This window comes from Patagioenas fasciata, chromosome 1, assembly GCF_037038585.1.
Source record: "Patagioenas fasciata isolate bPatFas1 chromosome 1, bPatFas1.hap1, whole genome shotgun sequence".
Lineage (NCBI taxonomy): Eukaryota > Metazoa > Chordata > Aves > Columbiformes > Columbidae > Patagioenas > Patagioenas fasciata.
The window spans coordinates 179,319,148-179,346,251 of NC_092520.1; the positions used below are offsets into that span (position 1 = coordinate 179,319,148).

At 43.9% G+C, this 27,104-nt stretch overlaps 1 protein-coding gene across 2 annotated transcripts in view; it reads right to left on the reverse strand.

The window, feature by feature from the left end:
- Nucleotides 1-27,104, reverse strand: part of RASSF3 (Ras association domain family member 3) — a 97,975-nt gene that overhangs the window by 47,583 nt on the left and 23,288 nt on the right. Inside the window, exon 1 of one of the 2 annotated variants that reach the window (XM_065845332.2) lies at nt 5,846-6,154. The exons of the other annotated variant lie outside the window; for it this stretch is intronic. Within the exon in view, the coding sequence (XP_065701404.1) occupies nt 5,846-5,974 (129 nt within the window). The 5' untranslated portion in view covers nt 5,975-6,154. Of the gene's footprint in view, nt 1-5,845; nt 6,155-27,104 lie in introns of those variants that run through there. 2 annotated transcript variants of the gene reach the window in all.

Here is a 27,104-nt window from a genome sequence, read left to right on the forward strand (position 1 = left end):
GTCCAAAGCTCCAGTAGTTCTACCCTTTTGCCTTTGCACTTAGATGAAGTCACAGGATTATCGAAACTCAATTATATTATTATTTAATTCACAAAACAGCCATACAAACTAGGTACTCCAGAGCTTACCAGCAAGAAGCCTAGCTACTATATTCCAGAACTCAGACAGGTGAACAAAAGTCTTTTTTCCAAATAAATGACCAAAAAAACCCCACAACAACAGAAGCAACAAACACCAGTGTTTATCTGGCAATATTCAAATAAACATCAGTAACACATTGCTGGTACTCCAGAAGTTTATGCTAACAAAGATGCCTCTAATATTGCATTAATAAGATAGACTAAAGAAAAAAGTGGGAAGAGTTAGTAACCATAGCCTGAATACTACCTGCCACTGTTGCTGTACTCATGACCCTTAAATTGCTGAACGTAACAGCACTCATTAGATGTTTTCGTGACTCGAACTCGTCTTGGGATAGTACATTAACCTATCTCTCCTATACTTGTTTCTTAATTTTTTGTGTGTTAGTAGATACTATTTCATATAGTAAAGTCCCCAAAATTTAAATTGATGATTCTAAGAACCAATAATGATGACAAACTAGTGTACAGCAATCAGTGTCCTCTGCACAGTGCATAAATAGCTCCAGAGATGTCAGACACCAGAAGGGGACTCTGAGTTCACCCTAAAACAGCCACCACACTCTTCCAAGCTACTGACACACACACCCCCCACATCAAGCACTCTGGAAGCAAGGCAGAAACACAAAATAAGAACCGCTAGTTTACTCAATGTTGACGTGGGCTTAAAATAGACACAATCTCTACCCTGCTCATTACTTCAACTCTTAACTTTCAAGTATTTTAGCTGTGACAAAGTTTATCCTGTAACATTCACTGACTGTCAAATGAATTAATAATAATAAAAGAAATAAACACTACTGGATATTTTTAGTGTTTTCTTTTTGTTTTGTGGGTGGTTTTTGTTGTTGGTTGTTTGGGGTTTGTTGGGCTTTTTTGTTTTGTTTTTTTAAATAAGTTTCATGACTACACGTCAAACACAAACCTAAACTTTTTGGCTCCAGAGCACGCCTATAATTAGAAACCTCATTTGTTCTGGTAGTCAGGAGAGCCATTTTCCCTGGGGAATGTTATTGGAAGGAAACCCGGGAAGAGTTGTAATGTCCAAACAACGCGAAACTTATTAATAACGGACACTGGTAACACAAAGCCGTCCTAAGCAGTCCTGAGCAGTTACGCACCGGATTTTATCCCTAGAAACTGTTTTCTTCCCAAATAAAACGGTTCTTTTGTCTGTCTTCCTCTCAATGAACTGCCTCGAGCCACTGTGCAAGCTCACATGGAACAGATCTAAAAAAGGGCTTCTGCACGCAGAAGCTTGTCTACTTTTTCACACTTACACCACCTCACCCATTTAAAAAGCAAAAAATTGCTATGTCTTTCTCTGCAAACCCCCTCTTCCAACAGTGGAACAAGAGATGGCTGGTTACCTTGCCAGGACTAGTTAAAGAAGATTTTCACCCTCTGCCTTTTGCCTCTCACCTTCATACCTCTTCTGCTCTTCTATATCCGCTTTCCATTTCCAGCTTTTTTAACGGATTTCCTCTCCCACCCCCATTACCACACCTGCAAATTCCACTGACACGCAGAGAAGACGGTCACAAACACAATGTCATGGCAGGGGGCACCGGGTGTGGGTGCTGGGGAAGGAACTAAGACGGCGGGTCAGGAAGGCACAAGGGCTGAGAGGAGCAAAGGGAAGAGAGAGGGAGAAGTAAGATTGCAGACTGGGAAGGACCGCTGTTGATAAAGAAGGAATGAGCATGTTCTCATGTGCAGGAAGAAAGCATACATTTCTGGAAACTGCCAACAGAAGCAATTGCATTTTTCTTGCAAGCACTTTTACAGAACCCTATATGGAACAGTGCAAAACAGAGCATAAACACACAAATGCTTTTTCCTTTAAAGATATGAGCAGCACCCAAGTGCCAACCTTCATATCTCAAAGCTATTTTACACTAGACTTCACACAGATCTCTCTCACATTTTGCATGCAAACATGACAGGATGCAGAATACAAGCTGTAGGATTTGCTCTTTTTTCTAACAGCTGGGATCCATGATCTCCACAGCATCACCAGCTTCTGCAGCAGTGTTTTTCCTAAAGCACAGTGGTGTCCTCTCTCATAGAGCCCTCACATGTAAGGGCAGCTACACAGACAGAGAAATCTCCTGTTTCTAACCATTACGGTTACGGCCCAGGGGAACATCAAAACACAGAGCAGGCAAAACCAAGCACAGGGATGTTCCCAGGTGTTTGCAGTGATCCTCACAGAAGACAGGAACTTAGCAAGGCTGGGAACTAAATCAGACACCAACCACAATGCTTGAAAAGCCACTGTCTACAAAGCCAGTCAGGAAAGGAGAAGTATTGCAAGAATTTAGATCAACCATGTTCAAAGTAGGAGAAGTAGTGTGTGGAAGGGAAGCGTAGAGAACATACGCAGGAAGATGTGTATCCCTCCAACATATGGCAGGGCTCGCAGGAGCAGGCGTGACTCTTTTCACTTTTCCTGAAAGGATGGGGGTGGGTGCGAGCAAAGAAGCAGAGAAAGGGGGCAGCTTTCAGAAGTTTGCAAAACACCTTATTTTGGTAATTTCTCTACAGGCAATGGATGATTTCCAAAGGCTTTATCATACAGAAGCACAGGTCTGACCTTGCAAAAGTTTATGTGCACGGGTAACTTTACCTCACATGAGCAGTCACACGGGCAGGACAAAAATATTTACAGTTCATCCTTTTTCATTTATTGAGTCATTGCAAACATGAAACACAGCCACACTGAGCTTAATCTCACCTCCAATAGTTAAATTTTACAACAGCTACAGAAGATAAGAAACCTTAAAACTAAACTTTCATGAGCAACAACACAGCGTAAAGCAACCTGCATTTTACGCACATTGCCCTCAGATTGAAGTATTTCTTGCTTAAGAAATCACTCTGGGGCCACTAATCAGCCTCAAAACATCATGCTGCCTGTCATACGCTGGAACGGTTTTTATGCTTCTATTTTTTATAAGTGGTAGAGCAAGAGGAGGAGACAAATCTTTAACCACTCAACAGATGATTAGTAGCTTTGGGCTTTGCCTAAGATGCCTATCACAACACTTTTACACCAGACTTGCTATCAATCCATTAACCCTGTCTTAGCTGTAGGAATTGAGGTACATAAGTAAGCCCACCCCTGCCACATTAAATGAAACACAAAAATTCACTTGGCTACTTAATTTCCTTTTTTCCCTCCTATTTTTTTGGTAATCCACATAAAACGAGTCCAAACACTACTACTGAGTTTTTCTGCAGGCACAGCTGCAAGCCAAAAGCTTGAAACAATTTCTTGCCTGTGAGAAAAGGGGCAGAGGGAGCTGATGGAGGGATGAAAGTAACTGCCAGCACTTAGGCCTTCTACAAAATAAAAAACACACCAAACAACAACAACAAAAAACACAAACAAAACACAATACACTTCAGAAGTCCACTACAAAATTATCTGTACAGTTGAGAAAGACACAGAAACAATAACTAACAGCTCCCCTCCTTCCTCCTTGCTCTAGGGGACATAGTATGCATTTTTTTACTAAACCTCAAATACAAACCAAAAGTAACATCCTCATCTGTACAAAGAGGCTTATTATGACTGTTATTGCTGGAAGGGGAAACTCACTCTTACTGGCCACATGACTGTTGAAATCTACATTCAGCATTGTTTGGGGATTATTTTTTTTTTACTTTATAACTCAGCAGCTCAGAGCAACTGGTAATAACTTCATGACTACAAACATTTAGCTGAGAATTTCTGATGCTGCAGAGTCAGCAATGCAGATGAATTTGTTCCAGGCTACTCAGTGCATACTTAAATATGTACCCTGCAGCACCTCACTGCAGTATTCTTTTGAGAAACAATACTGGAGCACAATATCAAATTTCAGGGTTTTTCTTCCATCCCCCCCTTGCTTGGAAACATTAACATTGCATGCAGCACTAGCATTTAGTAAGACAACTCACAAAACGACATTATAAATACACAGATATGCTTTTAGGATCCGAATCAAAACCTGAGCCTTCTCACATCTCCTGACACAGCAGCCATGCAAAACCTGACAGCAGTTGGGTACCTGTTTGCTCAGCACTGTCACACCACGGTCCTCCTCTGTCACAGCCAGGTGGCAGCCAACGCCGGCCAGACAGGTTATCTAGTGAAGTTCAAGGACACTCAGCAGGAGTTGCCAGCTTGCACCGAGGCCCTCAGGTTAGTGGGAGGCCTACACTCCAGACAGATGAGAAAAACCCGACCCCTGAGGAGGGGCACAGCAAGAAGCACCCTAGGTAAGCAGCCATGAGCTGATAAAAAGCCGGTCCCAGACTATTTGCACAAGGTGCCTGAGCTCAGGTGCAGGGAGAGGGTGTGCCCAGGCTCCCTGCCAAACTTGGCAAGGGAAGCTAAAGCTCAAGAAAGCTCCGTGCGCTTCCTTGAACAGGAGCCGGAGTTTCCCGAGGGGCAGTTAGAGGGCTTAAGTTTTGAGCAAATCACAAACAGGGCATAACAGACGGAGAATCTCGGAGAAACAGAAACCAACGTTGGCTTTCTGCAGCACAACAAAGCCTAGAGGAACAGCCATGGGCAACTAATGATGAGATTTGGCAAGCCCCATGGGTGTCCCAGAGGGCACCTGAGATATCCAGGCTTTGATAAGCAGGTTTATAACTAGGTCTCCATAGCAGCAGTAATATTGACACCAAAGTCCAGTCAGGAAAAAACACCACAAGTTTGTACAAAGAAATAAGCACTGAGCAGAAAGAAGCCACAGTCGCTGATAGACACAGGGGAAGAACTAGCATAAACAAAACAGGCTTGCTAGCTTACTGTTTCCAAAGCTATAAACCACCTCTAGAAAGAAATCCTGCGCTTTGGGAAGAGAAAAATGAGAGGAGGCTGCACTGCTCAGCTAAAGAAACGTGACGTTTACCCTATATGGGATGGGATGGGACAGGGACTGTTCCATTTTGTATCCCTGACATGAGCTTTGCTGCTAGGAGAGAGGGGCTGGTTTTGGCTCCTCAACACACCAACCCCCTCACTCTGCCTCCAGCCCCGCAGGTTCCCCACTGAAATCCCAATGCTGACCACAAAAGGAGCTGGTTTGGGGTTTTTGCTTTCTTTTTAATCAGTTCTTCACTTCAAAGCCCACTTAGAGTTGATATCCTGCGCTTGAATGCTTAAACCAAGGCACTTAAAACACTTTTGAGGGGCTTTCTCTGCCAACAAAACAGCTGAAGGGGCTGTCATTCATCTCGAAACCAGCTCTGAGAGCGGTGAAGAGGCAGACCCCACCGTACCCGGCGGAGAGCTGCCAGCAGAGCCGATAGCAGAGCTGATAGCACGGTTACTCACCGCACAAACATGTGATTTTTGATCACATCCCCAGCCCGCCGGACTCCCAGAGTGGGGGGATCAGACTCGCAGTCTGGCTCCCTCGGGCCGGCTCCCGAGCGGGACACCGCGGCGGGGACCCCTCCGGAGTCCAGCCCAGTGTGAGCCCCGCTCGAAGCCCAGGGAGGGAAGCCCTTCCCCTCCGCCTGCTCCGCGCTCCGGCCCGGGGCCCGGGCGCCTCCCGCGGGTCTGTCCCCGTGGGGGAGGGGGCGGCGGACACGTGGAGGCCGAGCGGAGGGAGGCGGCGCGGAACGGAACGGCCCGGACCGGACCGGACCGGCGGCAGCTGCCCCGCGGGGCGAGGCCGCCGCTCCACCCGGCACGCAGCACTTACTTGCGAGGCGGTCCGGGTCTTGCCCGGCGGCCTTCTGAAGAAGGAGGTGCGGGCGGTGAAGAAGAACTCCTCGGACTCCTCCTCCTCCAGGCTGCTGTAGCCGCTGCTCATGCTGCTGGTCCAGGTCATCGGCGGCGGCGGCGGCTGATGGTGCTGCTGGGGCCGGGCGGCGGAGAGCGCCGTCCCGGCCGCCGCATGGGGCCCCGCCGCTGCCGCTCCTCTCCCAGCGCCGCCGGGCCCGAGGAGCAGGAGGAGGAGCTGCTGCTCTGGCGGCTCCGCTCCCGCCCTCTCCTCCCTTCCTGCCTCACAAGTTTCCGCGGGCAGCGCCGCTGCGAGCCCCGCCAGACGGCACCGCCCCGCCCGCCCCGCGGGGCGCCCGCCCCGGGCAGCAGGTGAGGGGGCGGGGGCCGAGCGCTTCCCGCCCCCAGACCCCGAAACACCGGTCCGGCGGGAGCTGGGGGTCCCGCCGGCACGGCGAGCCCAGGAGGCGGGTGCCGGGGCCCGACCGCCGCGGAGCGGTGAAGAGGGAGGCGGTAGATCAAAGGACGGGCGTGGACTGGAGATACCGACCCTCCTCCCGGCCTCTGTGCTGACATCTCAGCATCAGCCCCATTAATTGCGAGCAACGAGGGGGTCCTTGCTAAAGGAATGAGTTCTGAAACTCTCCTCTAATAATTACCCGATTTCATTCTCCTAGGTACCTGTGAGAACAAAATTATTAAAAAATAACCTTTGGCAAAATAACTAAAAGCCTTTCCTGTATTGTTCTTCTAGTAATCTTTGAATTTAAGATTTGCAACTGGTAGCAGACCCTGTCGTGCTGAGCAATAACAACCTGGAATCCCCGCAGCTGCCGTGGGCGGCTGGCCCTGGCCTCTCCTTGCACACGCGATCAGGCCCACGGACTATTAAGTCAATGGAATTCATTGCCCCAGGATGTAGCGAGGAGCAAGGCTTGTGAAGACTCAGCAGAGATTAGATATGTGTACAGATAGCAAGAATATCCAGACCTGCAACTAGGAAACATATTTAAAAGCACAAAAGTTCTGATAAGACACCGTGTACATCAAACTCATTAATGGGGGAAATGACAGACAATGCCTGAAGGCCAAGTCATTCCATAATTACCTGCTTCAGAGTTTCTCATGTCTTCCCTTAATTTATCTAGGGCTGGTCACTGTCACAGACAGGATACAGGGTTTAAGGTATGGCTTCCTAGGGCTATGCAGCTGCCCAAAAAAGCAGACTTGCCCTTCCTGCACACCCTCAGCCCAGCGTTCTTGCTGTCCCCCCATGCCACAGCAGTGGTCCTGTGGGGGGAAGTGAGTCACATCAGCCACTCATGCCAGAGCAAACCCCTGGAGATGGGGCTGTGGGGATCCGGAAGGAGGGCAGGTGACACCTTTCAGCAACACCACAGCCCTACATTAGTTTAAACAGATTTGAAGCTGTGTGTTTACCAAACCATGACCTAAGCCAATACGTCAGTTCCTGTGGTCTCAGAACTCGGCCACAGATGTATCTTGGATGCCATTAACTGACGTCTCCTTTCCCTCTTCCTCATCTCACTGATCCTTCACAAACTCCTCGTCTGCTTCATGCAGCCTTTCCTGTCATCCCCACTCACGTGGGGAGTGGGTTTGTTTCTGCCAGTTAGGTGTTCTTCCCACACCAGTATGCCATATGTATTGATAAAGTCACCTCAACACCAGCAAAATAACTCACACTGAGAGCTTAAACCAGTTAATCCATTTGGGGCGTGTTAAACTCTCATTTACCCAGCACCTCTGATTCTCCCAGATTGTCATACAGAATTTGGCATCTGGCAGATTAGAAGGCTGCATAGCTTTTAAAAACAAATAATTAAGTCTAACAGTGTAGACGCGAATGTGTCAGATCTTGAGCCTACTTGTGAGCACTGTAAAGCCCCATGGTATTCAAGACAGCTTCAAGTTGAACGCCAAGTTACTTGAATGTGACTAAAACATATTAAAATGCTTGCTTTTGACAAATAAACTTTGTGTTACCTGGCTCACCAAGACCAGCCCCATGCTAAAAAGAATCCCCACCAGAGATCTGCTGGGCTTGCCTCTGAACCTGTTGAAGACCCAGTAACCTCAGTTTACAAAGGTTTTGGATATAACACCCCTGACCATGATCACAGTTAAGGTGAAGGTTTTTAAGTGACTCAGGTGTGCTACAAAATGGGATTTGTGTTTCTAAACTATGAAGGTGTTTTTAAATGTTATCCACTGGCACACTTGATGGACTCCCCAGCAACAACAGGCGCTGTGTGCATACAGAGCTTGTTTGCCTGGTTGCAGGCTCAAACCTGAGTGTGTGTGGGTGGACCATCAAACTGGCAAAGAGGATCATCAATAAACTGCTGCAAAGCAGCTCGAGTCCATCTGTGCAAGATCAGTTCCAAGTCCTAGGCTTGAGCTGATACGCTCTCTGGCAACAAGGCACAACATTCATCTTGTCTGTGAAGCATCATTTATATTGATAACACTAACAGTATCGTTTTCTCCTGCTGCAACAAAAAATGGTGGACTATGTCTAGCTTCCTTGTGATATACGTTCCAATAGGATTTCAGTCCTCAACTACAGCTCTGGTTTTAAGTCTACTAATTTTGACAGTGATTTTTATTTTTAATTTTTAATTTGACAGTGATTTTTAAATTTTTTTCAGATGTGACACTGAATCAAACAATTCACATGAAGGTACAAACAGCTGTGATGCCTTTCAATTTTGATGTGCTTGGTGTTTTTGAATAACATTTCCAAATACTATCGATTATTTGCAAGGCTGATACTTGAAGGTGAGTTGGTACCCCTGTGGATTTCCCTGTTCCCAAGCTACTCTCTGTTCATACTTTAAAGTTCTCTGTGCCCAGACAAGTACTTTTCCACCTTCTCAAATTGACTTCTTGATCTTTTCTAGGTAAAAGTCATCCAAGGCTCTTTGTTAGGTGCTGCATTGAAATCTCTACACTACCAGCCTTGAGTTATTTTCAGTTCACTCTGACAGCCCTCTTAAATAGTCAACCAAAAAAAACCCCCACAGTGTAATGAAAACAAAAGACAGCCACGTCTCAAGATAAAGTTACTAATGAGCTTTCTGAAATCATACTTGTTCTTAAGGAGAATTATTGAAGCATTAGCTAAAAATAATGAAGTTAAAAGCCAAGGAATGTGGCACAGGAGAGAGATTTAAAACACAGATAAGCACTATGAGGCTCTCAATCAGTTCTTCTGAGAAATACTTCAATCCAGTGAGAAATTAAGTTGGCAATCAGTTATCATAGATCACACAGGCAGTTGGCAAGAAGAGGGAGATACTTCTGGTTGGTTTTTGTTTTTTTTTTTTTTTTTATGAATAAGTTCAAGTAGCAAGTAGAGCTAGAAAGGCACTTGTGAAGAAGAGAAGAAACTTTTTTTTAACTAAAACTTGATGACACAGATATAATTTTAGAATATTTTTAAACTATAGCCTACTCAAACCAGTTTAAAATTGGTGACTCACATAACACAACAGAACATAGTAATGTGGACTCTTTTCCAAAGCAAGAGTCTCATGAATAAAATACTAACAAAAAGCAATCACGGGCAAAGATAACCTGTGTGATATAGTTGTTTGTTGTGTAGGAGGGAAAGCAGTATTTTAAATCACTGTTACATTCAAGGATAAAATTCAGCTTTAAATCACTTCGCAGTTTTGGAGAGTCAGTTCAGAGAAATGAAACATCAGGCATAGCTTCCAGAAAAGTGGAAATTAAAGCTGAACTTTCTAAAAGGCAAAACAGGTGTGAATAATTTTATTAGTTTGGCAAGGATTATGACTTTCAACTACCATAACTGAAATAACCCTTAGCACCAGATATCAGATTTCATAAAGGTGGACTGCTTCACAAGGTCCTGCAGCTTCCTTTGTTTATTTGTATTAAAAGATCACTTTGTCGAAGTGGTCACAATAGCAGAGCAAAGCACAGTTGAATAGGATTACAAGTAGTGCAGTAAATCCACCCCCTGCTCTGATGAAGAACCAAAGTATTTACACCATCCCTAAGAGACCTTTAGATAACTCATACTTCAAACACAGCACAGGAGTGTAGCACTGCCCGACAGGTTATCCTTTTCAGTGTTTAAGCTACCTATTGAGTTAGAAAGTTCTTCTGAAAGATCTCATATAAATCCTTAACCTTGCTCATTTGCTTCTTAGCAAAAGAGACGGAGAACGGTCCATTGCTGTTTCTTATAGCAACCTTTTGGGTATTTGAGGACTCTCCTTGTTACCCCCATTTCTTCTCCTTCCCAGACTAAACAAAGGGGCAACTGATAAAACATCCTACAGTGTTTACATTAACTCCATCAGCAACTGCATGATGTTTACATGCTTCTAAAACATCCCCTCAGACCTCTGACATAGAAACTGGGAAGACTCATTAAAATGGGAAAACTACAAAACATTCATTCTTCCAGCAATGGTGCTGGAGCACCAGACCAAGATGCTCACATCTACACACAAGCCTTGATCTTTTGTCCAGATTTTTGCCAGACTACATCAAAAAGCAGTGTGTTAAAAGAGCAGAAAAGCTAAAAGCAAGACAGGGCATGGGCTCAGAGAGTCCTGCAGCATTTCAGACTACATTCCTATTAAAATAAAAACAGTAATGTGGAGTTCTCAAGAGAAGAGTCTACGGATTCCTCCTTTCCTACCTCTCCCCTGGGTAAAACCCTGCAAGGATGTTTGTGTCCCCCAGTAACAGGACCTGTGGCAGCCCTGCAGCTGTGGGCAGCAGCTTCCTGTGGGATGAGAGCCATAAGGGAAGCAGGACCTGCACTGTGGGAGGGAAAGGGTTCCTGCAGGGACTAAATTTCCTCACCTCCCTCTAAACCTGCATTAGTACCCCCTGATTTGACCAGTGTTTTGCAGGAAGTTTCATTAATGACCCTAGCAGTATTTATAATTGCTGTGAATTTACAAGATGTCCCCACCCCCTGTCTGCTTCAGGAACCCTTTTGGTCACTTCTGGAGTCCTGCAGTTTGCTCCCTCCCTCTCATCTTCTGCCTTCACATGTCTTTGTGAATGCCAGCCTCAATCCTATAGAAGTTTGACTATGGACATAGCTTTACCCATAATTAGTCCCTATGGGAGATACTAAATCTTAAAATACACTGAAGACTGAAATCCAAAAGGCTTATCTGTAACATATTTACAGGGAAATATAATTATTCCATGATGTCCATTATGCAAGTTATGGCTGCATAGCAAAGACTACCTAAAAACAAGTTGCAGAGGAAGAAAAGACAGTTTGTAACAGACTGTCCCTTTAAAATCAGAAAAAAATAATTCAAATATCATGTTGGTTTAGTTTTTTTCCTACATTCTATCTGAAAACAGTGGTAAGTTCAAATGATCAAAGCAAAGCAATAAAGTTGACATACAACCCCAACACTGAACATCCACTCAGGCCTGTAGTTTCCTTACACCAGTAAACTTTCTGTTTACTCATTTCTTCCATTTGTCTTGAATTAATAGCTCAGGTCTGTTTAGTACCACTGGCAGCAATGACAATTACCCTTTGATTCATACTCAGTGACTTGTTAATTCAAACAAGGTCATTCCAGCCACACAGGCACATGAGTGCAGACTGAAAACAAACAGGAGCCAGCTAAGCAGCCTCTTTCCATCTCCTGGCGAAGAAATGCCATGGGGACACATCCTTGCTATGGCAGGTACAACCTTAGACAGCACTGTTAGGAATCCTGTCCTAGCTCCTAAAATTCTTAACACTGCCCAGCACTTGGTGCAACTCTTTCATCTAAAATCCTTAAAACAAAAAAGAAACCTGGAAACTAAAAATAACCCACATAATCGATTTGTTACATGTTCACGCACTTGCAGTCACGCAACAAACGTGGTCTTCATCTACCATACTTGGACTGGTCAAAAGATAACAGAACCCAGAGCAAGCTCACCTCCCCCATCCCATCTGGAGGTTGTGCTCAGAGCAGTCAGACCTATGTTATTTTGAAGGGAGATAAAAGGAACAAGGAGATTGCACTTGTCTCCTTTTTTACGATGCTGCATACATGTGGCCACCTGCCTATGTGCATAGTTTTACTGACATCAGTAGAGCTACTCATAATTTTACATATGCACATAGTTTGGAGGACTGGGGACTTTATCTTGGTTCCAACCAAAAGCTATAGCGTTAAAACTGTACCCTTCCTGATAGTTTTGGAATTACCATCATCCTCGGGTTGAAGTTTGACAGTTGCCCAGAATATCCAAGTAATACCTCTTTTTATCTCAAAAAGATGTGAGTGTCATCAATCCAGCCTAGCAAGATGACTCAGTATTGCCCAGTGTAAAACTACAAATACATCCTTCACCACAGGAATATTTCTGCAGTTTGAAGACACTGCCATGGAGTATGGCCTCATCATGTGGTGTGAGCACCAACCGTCCCACATCCTGCCCTGGCCCAAAACCCACTGGGACCAACTGAAAGACTCCCATTCCCTTTGAAAGGATTTAGATAAAGCTCATGAAGCCAGTAGTACTAAGAGTTCAAAGCTGAGTGCCACATTACATCTGGCAATCCATTCCCTGCAGCAATGGCCTTCTCAGCTTATACTGTAGCCGGCCCTAATAATGTCAGATCACAAGTCTGTCAGCACCCGGATGTAGCCCAGAAGCCCTGATTCAATAAACAGGTGAAGAATTCATCCGTACTCGCACAGTCCCATTGATGTGAATAGTCAGACAGAAGTATAACCTAAAGTTGGCCTAGGGGAAGCTCAGAGGCCTGGCAGTGCTGTCATCTAATTCTCTGTAAGCACCCACGCCTTGCCAGGGTAAGCAGTAGAGCTACTATGTAAGAAAATATAATCTTAAGGAAATATTCTATAATAAACTGTACAGAAAACAGACATTCTCCTACTTTTAATTTGGTTCCTAATTGCTAACAGTATGTAAAAATACTTGGGGCAGTAAAATTAACGAGGACCTTCTGTTTTAAGTATAGAAACCACAACTGTGGAAGCTCAGCATGCTTTGTGGATACCATGAAAATGTGAGCCCTAATGCACTGTAGCTGCAATCTGATTCCCAGCATCTGTCCTCAAACTGGTGAACTGGTGGGGGAAGGGGCCTTCTGGTCAGGGAATCACATCCACATTGTCATTTCCTAGACAAAGAACAAGAAATTGTCCTATCATACTGCATACGAGATGACATTTTGCTCTATTTAATAAGCCTGATTGTGATAGATTGTAGAAACTCCCTAGAAACTGTCCCTGCAAAATTTGGACTTTCTATTAAATCGTCTTGACAACAGCCCATGAAGATGAGGATCCCAGAAAGACAGCGCTAGTTCACAGGACAACAGATCTGAAAACTTGTTGCTGGAATTCTTATCTACTCTATCCAGTCCACCTTTAGCTGGAAAAATCTGAAAAAAATTGGCCTCAAAGTGCAGTGCACTGTGCAGGCTGAGCCAGCCCTACCAGCTGAACTGCTGGGGGTGCAGCAGAGCGGCCCCGCTTGTGTTCTCCTGCCCGCCCGCCTGCTCCCCAGCTTGCAAGCCCAGCAGGTGATGGAGGAGCTGCTAATGCAAGGTAATTATTTTTTTTTCACCTCTTGTATTTCTGCAGTGCTGCACAAGATTAACATTTTTCACATTTTCAGCAGGATGTGACCACCCTTGAAAATTTTGCCCTCAATCGGTCTTTCTTTTAGCTAACTCTCACTAACTCCATTCACATTTGGTCTGTGTCCCATTCACTGGCCTAAGGCTTCCCAATTCCCACCTTTGCTGTCATGCTCTTCTTCTCCCACTGCGAAAGCACCAGTGCACAGGGGAAAAAAAAAGCAGGACAGCTTAAAGAAGAGACAGGAGTGCAAGGACAAACAAATAAAACAACAAAAGCCAGAAATCAGAAATACGCAAATTGGCCAAAGTGAAAAACAAACAAAGAAGATACTATTTTGAAATAAGTATCAGGTTTTTCTATCCAGAATTCCTGAAAACCCCAGAACAAATGACCAGACAAACTTCTGTGTGGAAAAAGAGCACATGTCTAGGAAAGCTGAGATGTGTATTTCTTATTTTGAAGGAAGATTTAAAGAAAAAATATACTGAAAAATTAAAAAGGATAATGATGGGAAAAGTGGACTACATGAAAGGGCAGCTAAAGAAAGTGCATGTGTCAGAGGTGAGAAGATACTGGAAGTAGAATGTAGAAAAGTAGAATGAAGAATGGAGAAAAGAAAAAAAGACTATACGGTCCTCCTTTTTTTTCCTTTCAAAACTGCAAAAAGATGCACACAGCATCGTGAATCCCCAGTTTAGGAGGTTTAAAGTCGGCCTTCTGGCTTCACATACAGAGGGAAAAGGAAGGGAGGGAGTGGGCACCTTACATCAGTGGGAAGTCCAGGGGATCTGCAGACTGCACGGGGCTGTAGCCTTGTGAGAGGCTTCTTGCTTCTGTGCAGGCCTTGCTCTCCTCTACCTACATTTTATCACCCAGATGTAGTGACAGCACTTTGGGGAAAAAAAAAGATCACCAGAGGGAAAATAAGCGACATTTGCACTTACATGTGGCAGAAGAACCATCTCCCCCTGAGGGAAAGAAGTTATTTATGCCTCTGCCTGCTGCTACATCTGGTCCTGCCACGGGTGAAGAGGTCAGAGCCTGAGTACTGGGCTGATACAGGGCAAGCTGACATGACTTATTCTTATCTATCTCATTAACAAAACGCCACAAACGTCATAAAAAATAAAACGCAAACAAAGGCCCATACTTTTAAGCTGGGAAATGTCTTCTCCATCACTGGCCGCCTTGAGCTTAACACATGCCCCCACAACCCTGCAACACAGGGCATGATCAAGACCCCCGTTACTTCTCTAGTTTCCAGCACAGGTCAGACACAGGCCAGTATTCAGGTCATGAAGGAAACGGCTAATCTGGCATTTTATATACTTTTGCCTATTTGTTAGAAACAGCCTTTTATGAAGAATATGCATGACATGACCTACTTGTAAGACTTGGACCTGTCCTGCCAAATAATTCAGCTCTCCAGCTCAGTCCCAGGGTGTGGTGCTATGATAGTCTTACTTTACATTTTAGTTCATTTGTGGGCCTTCTTTTACAGCAGTTTAGTGCATTTCCTTCAAAACAAACCCCAGAAGTGCTTCCAGGGGCAGTCAACACCAGAAATCATGCCAACTTGGCAGCATGGACCCCTCAGCCTTCCTCTGCTCTTCGCCATCCTCTTACGCCACCCCAGCTGGTGTCACCCCCTCAGCCTCCCCTCACGTTTTCCAGGCAATTTGAATTAATAAAACATGCATGCTGTATCTTGAGATCCACGGGTACTGGGGTGTAGGACACAGGCTGCTCTAGGAGGGGGCATCTCTAAGAAACGTGGACCTGAGCCACCCAAGGCCAGGGGTCACTCCCGGGGATGGAGGCCTTTGGCTGTAGAGGAAAATAATCATGTCTGGCTCAGAACTTGTGCTGCATCAATGTGTTATTTTTCAGTCTTATCTTGAAAAGCAAAATATTTAATTTTGCAGTCATTGCTTATGTGTACCTTGCTTATAATACTAAGCTTGTTTTCTAAAATCAGAAAAAAACCACTATTCTTAGAAAATAAAATTCTTGTCATATTTTACTAAGCTTGGGCGATTACTCTTCACTGTGATTTGAAAGGGATGATCTGAAATTTTAATACTGTTATCATCTGGATGGAGAGAAATGGTGGAAGAACATATAAAAAGAGGTTTCACTCTGCAGAGCTTCAAATATGAAATTTTGCCAGTTGCAGGACATACCAAACTGTACAAAGATCCTACCAAAGCAACATCTCTGGTATTTTCCCACTGCAGCAATGTCCAAACTGCGATGCCATGGCCACAGATTGTTTTTTTAAGGTTTTAAAGAGGTTCTGGAAACCAAACAAGTTTTAAAGTAAGCAAGATTTTTATAAAATCACCTGTAATTGTTATCCATTCCTTTTTCTTCAGCCGTGGCCACAGACTCACTGTACAGAAGCACTGTTTACATGCCACTGCTTAAGAAATCAGGCGGGTTTAAGTCAGGCACCTGTACCGGAGCATTATACAAGAACAGTCTGTATTTGAGCACTGCCTGTCCAGCATGACCTGTGCTTTGTGGAAACTTCGTTAAAAATCACAGATATCAGTACATGCGAAGGAGAAGCTGGGGGAAGGCAAGCAGAGGAGATGAAGCAGATGTGTCAGACTCAGGCTGTTTTACAAGCTATGACTCCAGCATTCGGTACCAAGCATATGCTATATTTTCTACTTGAAAGCCGATGCCACTTCAAATGAAAATGGTTTTGTATGTGCTGCACCATAAAATTACACAGACACAGAGGTCTACACTAACTAGCTGTTTACCTCTGTGTTCTACCACAGCACATAAGTTATAATCGGAGGAAGGAAACTCCTAGGAGATCTGAAGGCTTTAATTGTTTCAGCGTGCAGATGGTTTGCATTACAGCAAATCGACACAGCTCAAGGTCAATTCATAGTTCAGCAATAGCTGCTTCGGCAAGTGAATTTCATTTGTTTACGCCTCTTCTGGGGAAGGTTTAACTACTTTGTTACTTATTTTATAGATATTTCTAGGCTTAAGAAATGCCGCAACAGGTGAAACTGGAGGAGCATAGTTTGCCACAGCCATTTCCTTCATGTCTGGTACTAGGCAATTTTTAGAGCAGCTAAATATAGCTGTTTTCCTACAACATTTGAACACTTTGTTTCGACATGTTCCCTTTTCTGCCACTGACATAAAAACGTTCTCTACGGACCCACAAAGCCATCTCCCACAACTCTGATTTTGTTGAGATTGGCCCTGCAGTCGCTGTACCCAGAGACTGAGGTCTCATCCAAGTCAGCGGTTACTCTTGCCCTTAGCTATCAATCCGAGCTGCCCCTTTCCCAGAGGTTCCCTGTCCCTTTGCACAGGCAGCTCAGCTGTTTGTGAAGCAGCTGCTGAACTACCATAATTTAAGACTTAGATTATTAGGATAAACTGGAACCAATTTTTTTTTTTTTTTTTTTAATAGCACCAGGCTGAAATCTGCCACAGCACAGCAGCTGCTTCATCAGCTGAGCTGTCCTTTCAGGCGAAAGGAAGCTCCCCAGGAGGAAAACACACTGGGCACCAGGGCAGGGGGGGCTACTGTAACGATACCAGGGTAAGATGTCACTGGTCAGAGGTTGGAAACCTCCCTGTAGGAGAGGAACACAAAGTACTGTGGGGCACAGAGCACCAGCCTGCTTGAGCCACAAGAAATTTCTACTGCGTATACCGACTGGATCCCAGATCTGCCTGAGTAGCTGCCACTACACAGGTAATCCCACCAATGCCAACTCCTAAAAAACACAGCTAATCCCACCAACGCCAACTCTTAAAAAACAGAGGTAATCCCATCAACGCCAACTCTTAAAAAACTGCGTTTGGCAAGAAGAATGCATGATTTTTGTTTTAAGAGGGATGGTCTTTGTTCCTCGCACCATGTCTTTGAGTTCTGCTGATAGGGGCTGATGCCCATCAGTTATATGCTGTCTCCATCATTTACCATCTACCTTTTGTCCTACAGGGGCAGTGCCAGACCCCCACAAAACTGTGGGGCAGCACCAAGTCTTCCCACCTGCAATTGGTGTCTGGAGTGACAGACCTAGAGAGAAGCCACAGCAATGCATTGCAAACCGAGGTTACGTTGGTGTGACTCAACAGATGTACCGATGTGTGTACGTGCAGGTAATTTAACACTGCGGATGCTCCTCCCCTCTCCTAATATGTGACCAAATTAGCAGAGTCACAGGATAATTGAAAGATGGGTTATACCTCAAAGACCGAAAGTAATTGGTGAACTTGCAGACCTCAAAATATGTCAGAAATGTCACTGAATGTAACATCACAGTAGAACTGCGCTAAAGAGCTCACACTCTGCTGTATGCATTAGGGTGTCTACCTTGATTTTGTTGAGGTCCGAAAGTCATTTTAAAAGCTAACTGTTTCAAAGACCTGTTTTTAAATTAACCTAGGAAAACTCTGCAACACTTTTTAAAAGAGGCTTGTGGCCGGGTTGTGAGGATTTGAAACAGAGATTCACACCAACATTGTGAGCCGTATGTAAGAATTTCACATCTACATCCAGGAAGCCATCTGCTGCCACAATCCCCCAACACTGCACTCACGGGTCCTCGATGTGGCCATAACATCTGCTTCGGCATCTTCTCTTTTGGGAGGATCTGCCTCTACATGCTTTGCTGTTTTCAAAGGTCTGCCTGCTATTGCTCAGGCCGATCTGTAGTTGGGCAGATACCCTTACAAGGAAATGCAGTGATTTGTCCCCCTCCTCAGTGGGAGTCCAGTTGGTACACCCACCACTGTAAATCTGTAATCCAACTTTACTGGGTCCATCTAAAATAACTTTGGGTGGCAAAAGGCAGCCTGAGCTTTAGTTCTAATTCTTCACATAGATAACAAGCTGAGGTGCATATACAGGACAGCGTGTAAAGTTTGTCTAGCTCCTAACTTGGACAAAAGGCTGCAGACATCTGGGCCAGAGGTGTGGGGCTGCCAAAACGAAGCAAGCGGCTGGAAGCAGAGCAAACTGCCTCCAGCAGCCCTGCCAACAGATTCTGCAGGTCAGCTATTGAAATGATTTGCACATCAGCATATTTCAAATTTCGAGTGCAGCCTTTTCCAAAAAGACTGCAGCCAGAGCGTTTGTAAAGAAGGGGCTGTTCTCAGAGAAAAGCAATTTCACAAAGAATGCATTTCCTTACTCAAACTCCAGAAAGGTGAAGGTTTTCCTAAAACTAGCACCAAGGGCATATCTGTGACATGGAGATAATTACTGGAAGTAACCGGTAAAACTGCCAAACCAAACTGCAGCAGAACTGCCAGAAATTTTTTCCTTCTTAATTGTAGCCAAAACCCACAGGTGCCTTAAAAGAAACAAAAGTGTGGGGAAGAGTGTGGAATGACCAGGCAAGACTGCTCTTTGCATGGCACTTTAGCACAGTCTAGAGGACTTGTCTATGAAATGCTGCCAACCGTTGGACCATGGCCAACTCGTCTCTAAATTTGGGTAGCCTGATGGTGGGTGGGAGGGCAGCACGCACACTTCTCTTGCCTCAGCAGCCCCATGTCTGCTAACCTCTCTCTCTGGCTTACGATGCTGTGCCGAGTCCCCAGCAGGCTATCTCAGTCCAAAGAAGGCTCAAAACTGCAAGTTGAGGATGCTTTAAAGAAAGAATAAGATAGTTAATAGATGTTTACAAACTGAGAGTGAAACTGGATCTGTTGTGGCAAAACTATGCTCTCACTGACTCCACTGGAACCTCCATTTCATTTTTCACTGTCTAACCTAATGCAATGATTCTCAAACCCAGGAGTGAGGCTGCCCTGGGAGGTCCAGACTACATGATGGGAGACAGAGGGAGACAAGAATAAAAAAGCCAGATGGCTCCTGTCAGCCCCTCTTGTCCCTTTTCTGTTTCTCTCTTCCTCTTTCTCTACCAGCAAAGGTCTCTCGCCAGCCCCACCATGGGGAATGTGCACATGGGGCAACCTACTCCTGCATAGGGCAGCAGGACCTGCCTGGCACAAGGTGGGGGAAGGCCAGTGGCTCCTGGGGCGTGGGTTGGTGCAGGGGAAACTGTGAGAGCTGTGCAGCTCAGCACAGCTCAGGAGGTTCCTGCTGGGAGATGGAGTGCAGGATCTCAGAAAGATGGTTCAGCCAAAGGAGAGGACCCCTGACCTACCCCCAAAGAGGTAAGAATGCTTCTCAGACAGACAGCAGCAGCCTAATGGCAACTGGAAATATGGATCCTAGGTATTTCCAAATCACTTATTTCTTGTATGCATTCACTCCAACAAATCATTCCTGTCTCTAGCTGTATCTGTTAATTGTGAGGAAAAGAATCTAAAAAGCTCAGTAAAATCATAGTTAAGAAATGCAGATGACAGAGATTTTACTCCTTTCACTTTCCCATACTGAGTTACCACTGAATTTACCATATCTGTAATCCTCAATTTTAAGAACTCATCCTTGCTTTCCTTCCCCAGATTACAGATTCTTTAACAAACGCAGGAACATTCGTAGAAATTACGGTAAAGCATGAAGAAACAATTAAGTTCTCAGAATGTAACTCTGTGCCACACTGTGCATTTATTCACCAATAATACTTTGCAAGGAAGAGCAGTTCAACTGCGGCAGATAGGCAAAGAACATTATTCACAATGTCACAATTTCCAAGAACAACTTCTGCTTCTGACTTCCCACACTGAGACATATTTGAGGTAAAATGAAATAGCAGGTTTGCATACTGTGGGCACTTACCTCCCCCTAGAAGAAGGAAGAAAAGAAAGTTGGAGGTGAAAGACTAGAAATTAAATCAGCACATCTGAAAACCAAGGCCAAATTGACTTGCTGAAGGCCATATCTAATCAGTCATTAATAGAGCAAGGACTGCAAATCTGGCTTCTTCAGTTCCAGTTTCACGCTCTAATTCCCACCTCCAACAAATTGCTTTATAATAATCATAAGACCTTACTGATTAGTCACATATGCAGGTAAGGAGATCTCTCTTCAAGGTTACTGTAAAGCAAAATATTAGTTAGGATGGCAAAAGAAAGGTCGAGAGGAGAGGACAGTGCAAATGGAAAACTCAGAGCAGCCCGTGGACTGAATAATGTTCCTTTAAACACAAGCTTAGGAGTATTGGGAAATGCAAAAGTAGTGTTAAGCCTTGCTATACACTGTTTTTCCTACCCCAGAGAATAATGTTGAAGAATTGTCTGATGAGGTCGGTGTGATAGCAAAGCTTAGTGAAGTCAAGACAACATAATTTAGTCACAAAGTCAGGCAGCTGAGGTCATGGCCAGGCAGGATGCGCAGTGCTGACCTCATCCTGCTGCCCCATGGTAACTATCACCACTGCTTAGTTCTCACTCAGGATTGTAAAGCAAAGATAATCAATGATGGTTATTTATTTTGCTATAAAAATACACTCTGTCAGAGAACACAAAGCCTTAAAAGGGGGTGGACCATGGCTACGTACACACTTGCAAGCACTGGCAGAGAAAGAGGTGGAGAAGCATAGGATATGATTTACGCAAAGCAGATAATTGTATCCAGTTATCCAGCTGACTGCAGTACCTCAGTAGGCAAAATACCTGAAACGGGCATCTGCAGCTCTCCACTGGTTCACAAGACTAGTTGTAACATCTGTCCTTGAAGATCTCTTGGGGTCTCATGGTGAAAGTTTTCTTTTCAAATGTAAAGGGGAGATGACTTTTTCCATTTTTCTCCAGGGATTAGCCATATAGGACAGGCATGCAGAGACCAGCTGGGTTTATCTTCTCAGGGCACTGTCTGGCGTCCAAGTAGCTTGGCTCCAGCATCATCTGGGCCAGGAGCTGATCCAAAACTCATCCTTAGGAGAGGCCTCTTGAGTAAGAACCAGATCACAAGTCATAAGAAATATAAAGGTCACAGGTGAAAGGTGATCGAGATCCAAAATTACCTCTGGATCAAAAACCTCATCTGGAAATCACAACTATAATGTAAGGTGTATGTCTTGAATGAAGCAATGAAGTGACTTTATCCCATTTTTGAAAGGGTTATTACATCACTTGTGAAATAAACATTCATGGAAAAAAAAAAATTATCACCAGCATAGTCTTTGTAGAACTAAAACCCTGCAGGAGTCTACATTCTGTAGCTCTGTGTCTGCATTCAGAAGAAGCAAGACAACAGCCATTCTGTGTATCTGGGCAGCTTCTTTTGCTTGGCTGTAAGGTCTCAGAAGGTCCCAGGAACCAGAGGTGCAGGACCTCCACTGGGACCTATGCTGCTGGAATGGAGGCTTTCAATAGCTTAAATAAACAAGGAGAAGAAAACACGACAAAGTGACTATTGCTCAAGATCTCCCACAAGTCCTATGAGAACCCAGTATGTTATGATCCTGGGAGAGCCAGCTACTTCTTTATGTTTTGAGTAGGAACAAGAGGACTACCCCTGAGAAGTTTAATTTGTATTACTTCATCACCATTGTTTTTAAATTACATATAACAGGTGAGAGTTTCCTCCTTCCCAGTAAGTATATTGAAGCATTAACACTTACTATATTGCTGAATTTTTACATGCTTATACACCCTATTTGCAGAGTAAATAGGGAACATATAAGTTCTTATCCACACTGCCTGTGGAGCAGACTGACAGGAGGCAACACATACAAGAATGGAGCTTCACTGTAGAATGAGTGGGAAAAGGTGAACCACCACAGAGCACACACATGGAGCTGGGGAGAAACCAAGCTCATACAAACAGGGAGGCTCCTCTGCACCGAGGGAGATGCTGGAGGGCAGATCTTGGGCAGCATCCCCAGTTAGAGGAAGCCATGAATCAGTAAGGAAAAAACGCTACCTCCTGTCATTTGATTCCCAGTCTCTGTGTAACAAGGCCTTCACATCGCTGTGCACCTATTTCATGCTGTATACCATACGCAACACATAAATCTTAATGATTTAAAGGACCGTTTCTCCTTGCACTTTTTCTCCAACAAGATTAGGCAATGCTATTTGAGTATCGTAGAACCACCTAGAACACACGGGATGTCCAAGCTGATATTACTGTATTCCTGTAAGATAAACAGGACTGCATGAGAACAGCATGGGGCTCTGTTCTCTACCTGTTTTCCCAACAGCTGTCTGTGGCTGCTGGGTGGCAAGCTACTTGCATCAACGACTGGGAACAAATATTTTCATATCTTCACCCAGCAATGTTATCATTGAAAACAATCAAAAACCACTCCCTACCTTCCTTCCCTACCAGGGAAGGTTTTTGCATCATGGCCTTCCTGCACTGAGTCGAAAGGCAGCAGCAATCTCTTCTCTGTACATTTCCAACAGCTGCTAACGCCATAAGTCAACAAAAGAAGCCTGATACAGTAGCAAAAAAAAAACAACAATGAGAGGGTGTGAAGCTCCAAGAATATTTTAGGCAATCTGGATGAGAAAACAGGATATAATTTTCACAGCAGTTCTGATTTTCTCTTCTAATCAGGTCTCACTGCCATCTTGTTATTTGTTTAATACAGGTGTACATGGTGTGAATTAAGAGGTCTGCAGTTGTGTTACCAGCCCAGCTACCTTCCTGAATATTCAAATGGAACATCAGCCTCATCAATAAGCACACTAGAGACTGTGTGATATTAAATATTTCTTTGGACTTTCTTGGAAAAAGACAATATTTCTTTGGTCCTGCTTGGAAACCAGTCACCACTGTGGTTTAATAGATTAGGACAGACCTGATGTGGCCACTGGTAATTCCATTTTGGTCGATGTGCTTTATGGATATAAAGTAAATAATGAGACAGTCTGTAAAGGGGAGAATGAAAACCACTGTCACTCTGTTTAACAGCCTATCTCTAACAGAAAGGTGAAGTTTAGTTGTCTCTCTGTCACTGCACACGGAGAGAAGTCAGTGTTAGGATTGCACCAGGACAGACTCACGGGGGCCAGTGTTCACGCCCCACTTACCAGTTTCCCAAGCAGCACTCATTTGCATGTTTTGAGGGTTGAATAAGGCACTCAAGACCTACCCTGAAAATAAGCTCTAGCATGATTTTTCAGGATTTTTGAGGATGCTTGAAATATAAGCCCTACTCCAAAAATAAGCCCTAGTTACAATTCATTTTAAAAAGTCAATTTAAATAGTGGCCAGGCAAATATATATGTAAAAAAGTACTAAGTTTTGGAGCAAAAATGAGTACAAGACCCTGTCTCATTTTCAGGGAAAACAGGGTAGTTAGTGATTTATCACCCAGCAACAGGGCAACTTCCCTGTGCAATCACAACCTACAACATATACCAGCAAAATACCCCTCTTCAAGCATGCACGTTTTGACGCAGGCAGCCAAAATTCATTTGCCTACACACGCCTCATCAAAACCGATCATCCTGGTGATCGTTGTCCTGATCTCTTTGCTGCAAACTATCATATGCCCAACCCTCGGGAACCTGGCTTGCTCAGGCAGAGCTCAGCCACCCTTCACATCGCTGTGCATCTATTTCATGCTGTATACCATACACAACACATAAAACTTAATGATTTAAAGGACCGTTTCTCCTTGAACTTTTTCTCCAACAAGATTAGGCAATGCTATTTGAGTATTGTAGAACCACCTAGAACACACAGGATGTCCAAGCCTATATTACTGTATTAAATTTGTAATGTGATCATCTGTGCTCTGCTGAACCTGCTGAGATACTTGGAAGATATTAATAACTTTGAATCAGGAAGAAAAGTGCCATAACAAAAAAATGCAGTTGATATTTTACATCCTACACCTGGCACAATACTGACAGCAGGAACTAGAAAAGATGGTGGAAAAATGTGTGCAGTAGAACAGTCTGTATTAGAAATAAATGGTGAAATAAGAACATCCACCTTCTAATGACAGCTGACAAAACAGCAGGTTGAAGCTGGCCACATTACTAGAGAAATACATATTGTTTTCTATGGAAACTACACCAACTTTTTGAATATGAAAACACATAACTGTGCAAAAATCAAAAGTGGATTTTAAATGTTCCCCTTGTCTAATAGCAGTATACTCCTGTAATTTGAAGCCTTGTATGCTGCTTCTGCATAACTAGAAAATCAGAGCTGTTTGACTGGAGTTGATCTGGTTGCTAAACAACCTATAATTGATCTTCTCTGGGTTTCAGCAATATGTTCTTTAAGCAGTGAACTTGCTGCCTTCTGCTTGAAAGATCAGGTCTGTACTCTACGCAAGTAAAAAAAAAAAGAAATTAAAAAAAGTTAAAGGTAGATTTACTGAGGTAAATGTGTGATTTTTAAATAATGTTTTAAAACCATAGTGGTGTAACAACATTATTCTGATTGCTTCTATGGGCTGAAAATTCCCACCAAGTGCCAACAAGCTGAAATCCGTTCTGTTAAAAATATTAATTCCAGTATTATGTCATTTGGTGGTATGATGATACAGGTCCACTCAACATGTGCCTCATCCAGTCTTTAACAACTGGACTTTGAGATCCACTTTTCATTTTAAAAAGCCCCTCTTGTTTAAATGCATCTTTTGTATTCATCCTACTTGCAATATTGAACTACTGCCTCTGTCACTATTGGCCCAAGCATTTACTCGGTCTGCTCTAGCAAATCTGACAGACTACTTCCTGATGCTTACCCCAGAGAATACTAAAGAAGCCTAAATACCTGATATAGTGAATTAGACTTCCTAAAAATGTTGCGAGGAATTTATAATTTAAAGAACTTCAGTCAGTACTGTGCAAAGCCTGTATTAGTGATACTCCTGTGAAGGAAAGCTGCAGACAGCGGCAGAACTGTTTGAAAACTTGGGACTAATTTCCAGTCCATATAATCTATCAGGGCTTTTATTTATGCCGAACAGATTTCCCTAGAAGTAGCCTGAGCAATATTAGAACTGAAATCAGCTCCAGGTTTAGTTCGAAATTTTTCCCAGTCACTGGTAAAAATGAAACTATGCTCCACCTGCCAAAACAAACATCATTCAGTTTTCCTCTTTTCCTTTCAAGTACTACCAAGCATAGTCAGGTTTAGCAGAGATCTGAAATACATAAGCCATAGAAACCATACCCATTGTACATACAGAGTACACGCCACTACCAAGAGTTAGTGTGGGAGAGCGGTCAATAGCTCAAGAGTAGCTTTCATTATTAATCAAAAGCTGTATACATCTCCATCGTGATATTTTGCTTTGTATTGTCCAATTTTTCCTAAAGGGGATCTTTTTGAAGAGATGTCAAACTACCTCACTTCTGAGTGGGAAGAACTGAAACTACTTTCAGTTCCAGTTACATTCAGATGGTAACCCCAGTGCACACCCAGGTCCTGATGTTTCTACATTTGCACTGTGAGATCCTCTCAGTCTTCTCCATAGCAGGCTCATGCATTTGGAAGCAAACTGGGGGTTGTTATTATCCAAGTCATTTGGGACAGCCTATATGCCTTTATATACTTAATCAAGTGCCTCTGGTCTTGTACAAACCTCATCTCTGACCACCTCTGTCTTTGGGAAAATTTGAGTGCAGTGAGACCTCTTTGGGAAGGCATGCTGTCTTGAAATGGTATCTGTGGCTCATACACAGGAAATTTTAACATTTTGATCCATCTGGGATGTGAAAGGCAAAAATGAAAGTCCACATAATGGCTTTGATACTTCTTAAGAGTTTGAGAAGCCCTGGGCAGTGTTAGTCAGAAGGTGTTGCTCCTGTAACTGGTAATGTGGTAGCACAGGAGAAGATGGCTGGGAAGGGGCTCTATTCATCCCCCTCTACTTGTTCCTGGAGGAAACTGGCACCTCTTTCCACAGTTCTTTCTGAGTGCTCTGTTGCAAGATCACAGAGAACGTATATCCTTCATTTCATCTTCAATTTCTGTAGGAAGCCTTTTTGCAAGGGAAACATTTAAGGCCACACAATTAGCAAAACACCATCCCCTAGTCACCTGAGCCATGTATTTCTGCCAGTAGGTACTTGCAGTATGTTTGAAATCGCGAGTTTCATTTACACATAGTCAGCCCTGCAGCCCCAGCAACCTCTCAAAAATAGCTGCATACTGGAATTTCCTAGACCTTTTAAAAATGAAATATATATATGTGTGTGTATATGTATATATATAAACACACACAAAGTTCAGGCCTTTTGAGCTCCAATGACTTGTTAACACTGTCAAGCAGCATGTCCATATTCCAGATTCTGAAACTATTTGACAGCCCATGGTTGCACCAAAGGGCTCCAGTCACTGGCCGAGTTGCACGGGATGGAAATTCCTTGTAAATCTGTTGGCTGCATCTGCAAAATCGCAGAATCACAGAATGTTAGGGATTGGAAGGGACCTCAAAAGATCAACTAGTCCAATCCCCCTGCTGGAGCAGGAACACCTAGATCAGATTACAGGGGAATGTGTCCAGGCAGGTTTTGAATGTCTCCAGAGAAGGAGACTCCACAACCTCCCTGGCAGCCTGTTTCAATGTTCTGTTACCCCCACTGTAAAGAAGTTTCTTCTCATATTTAAGTGGAACCTCCTGTATTCCAGTTTGCACCTATTGCCCCTTGTCCTACCACTGGTTGTCACCAAGAAGAGCCTGGCTCCATCCTCGTGACACTCACCCTTTACATATTTATAAACAT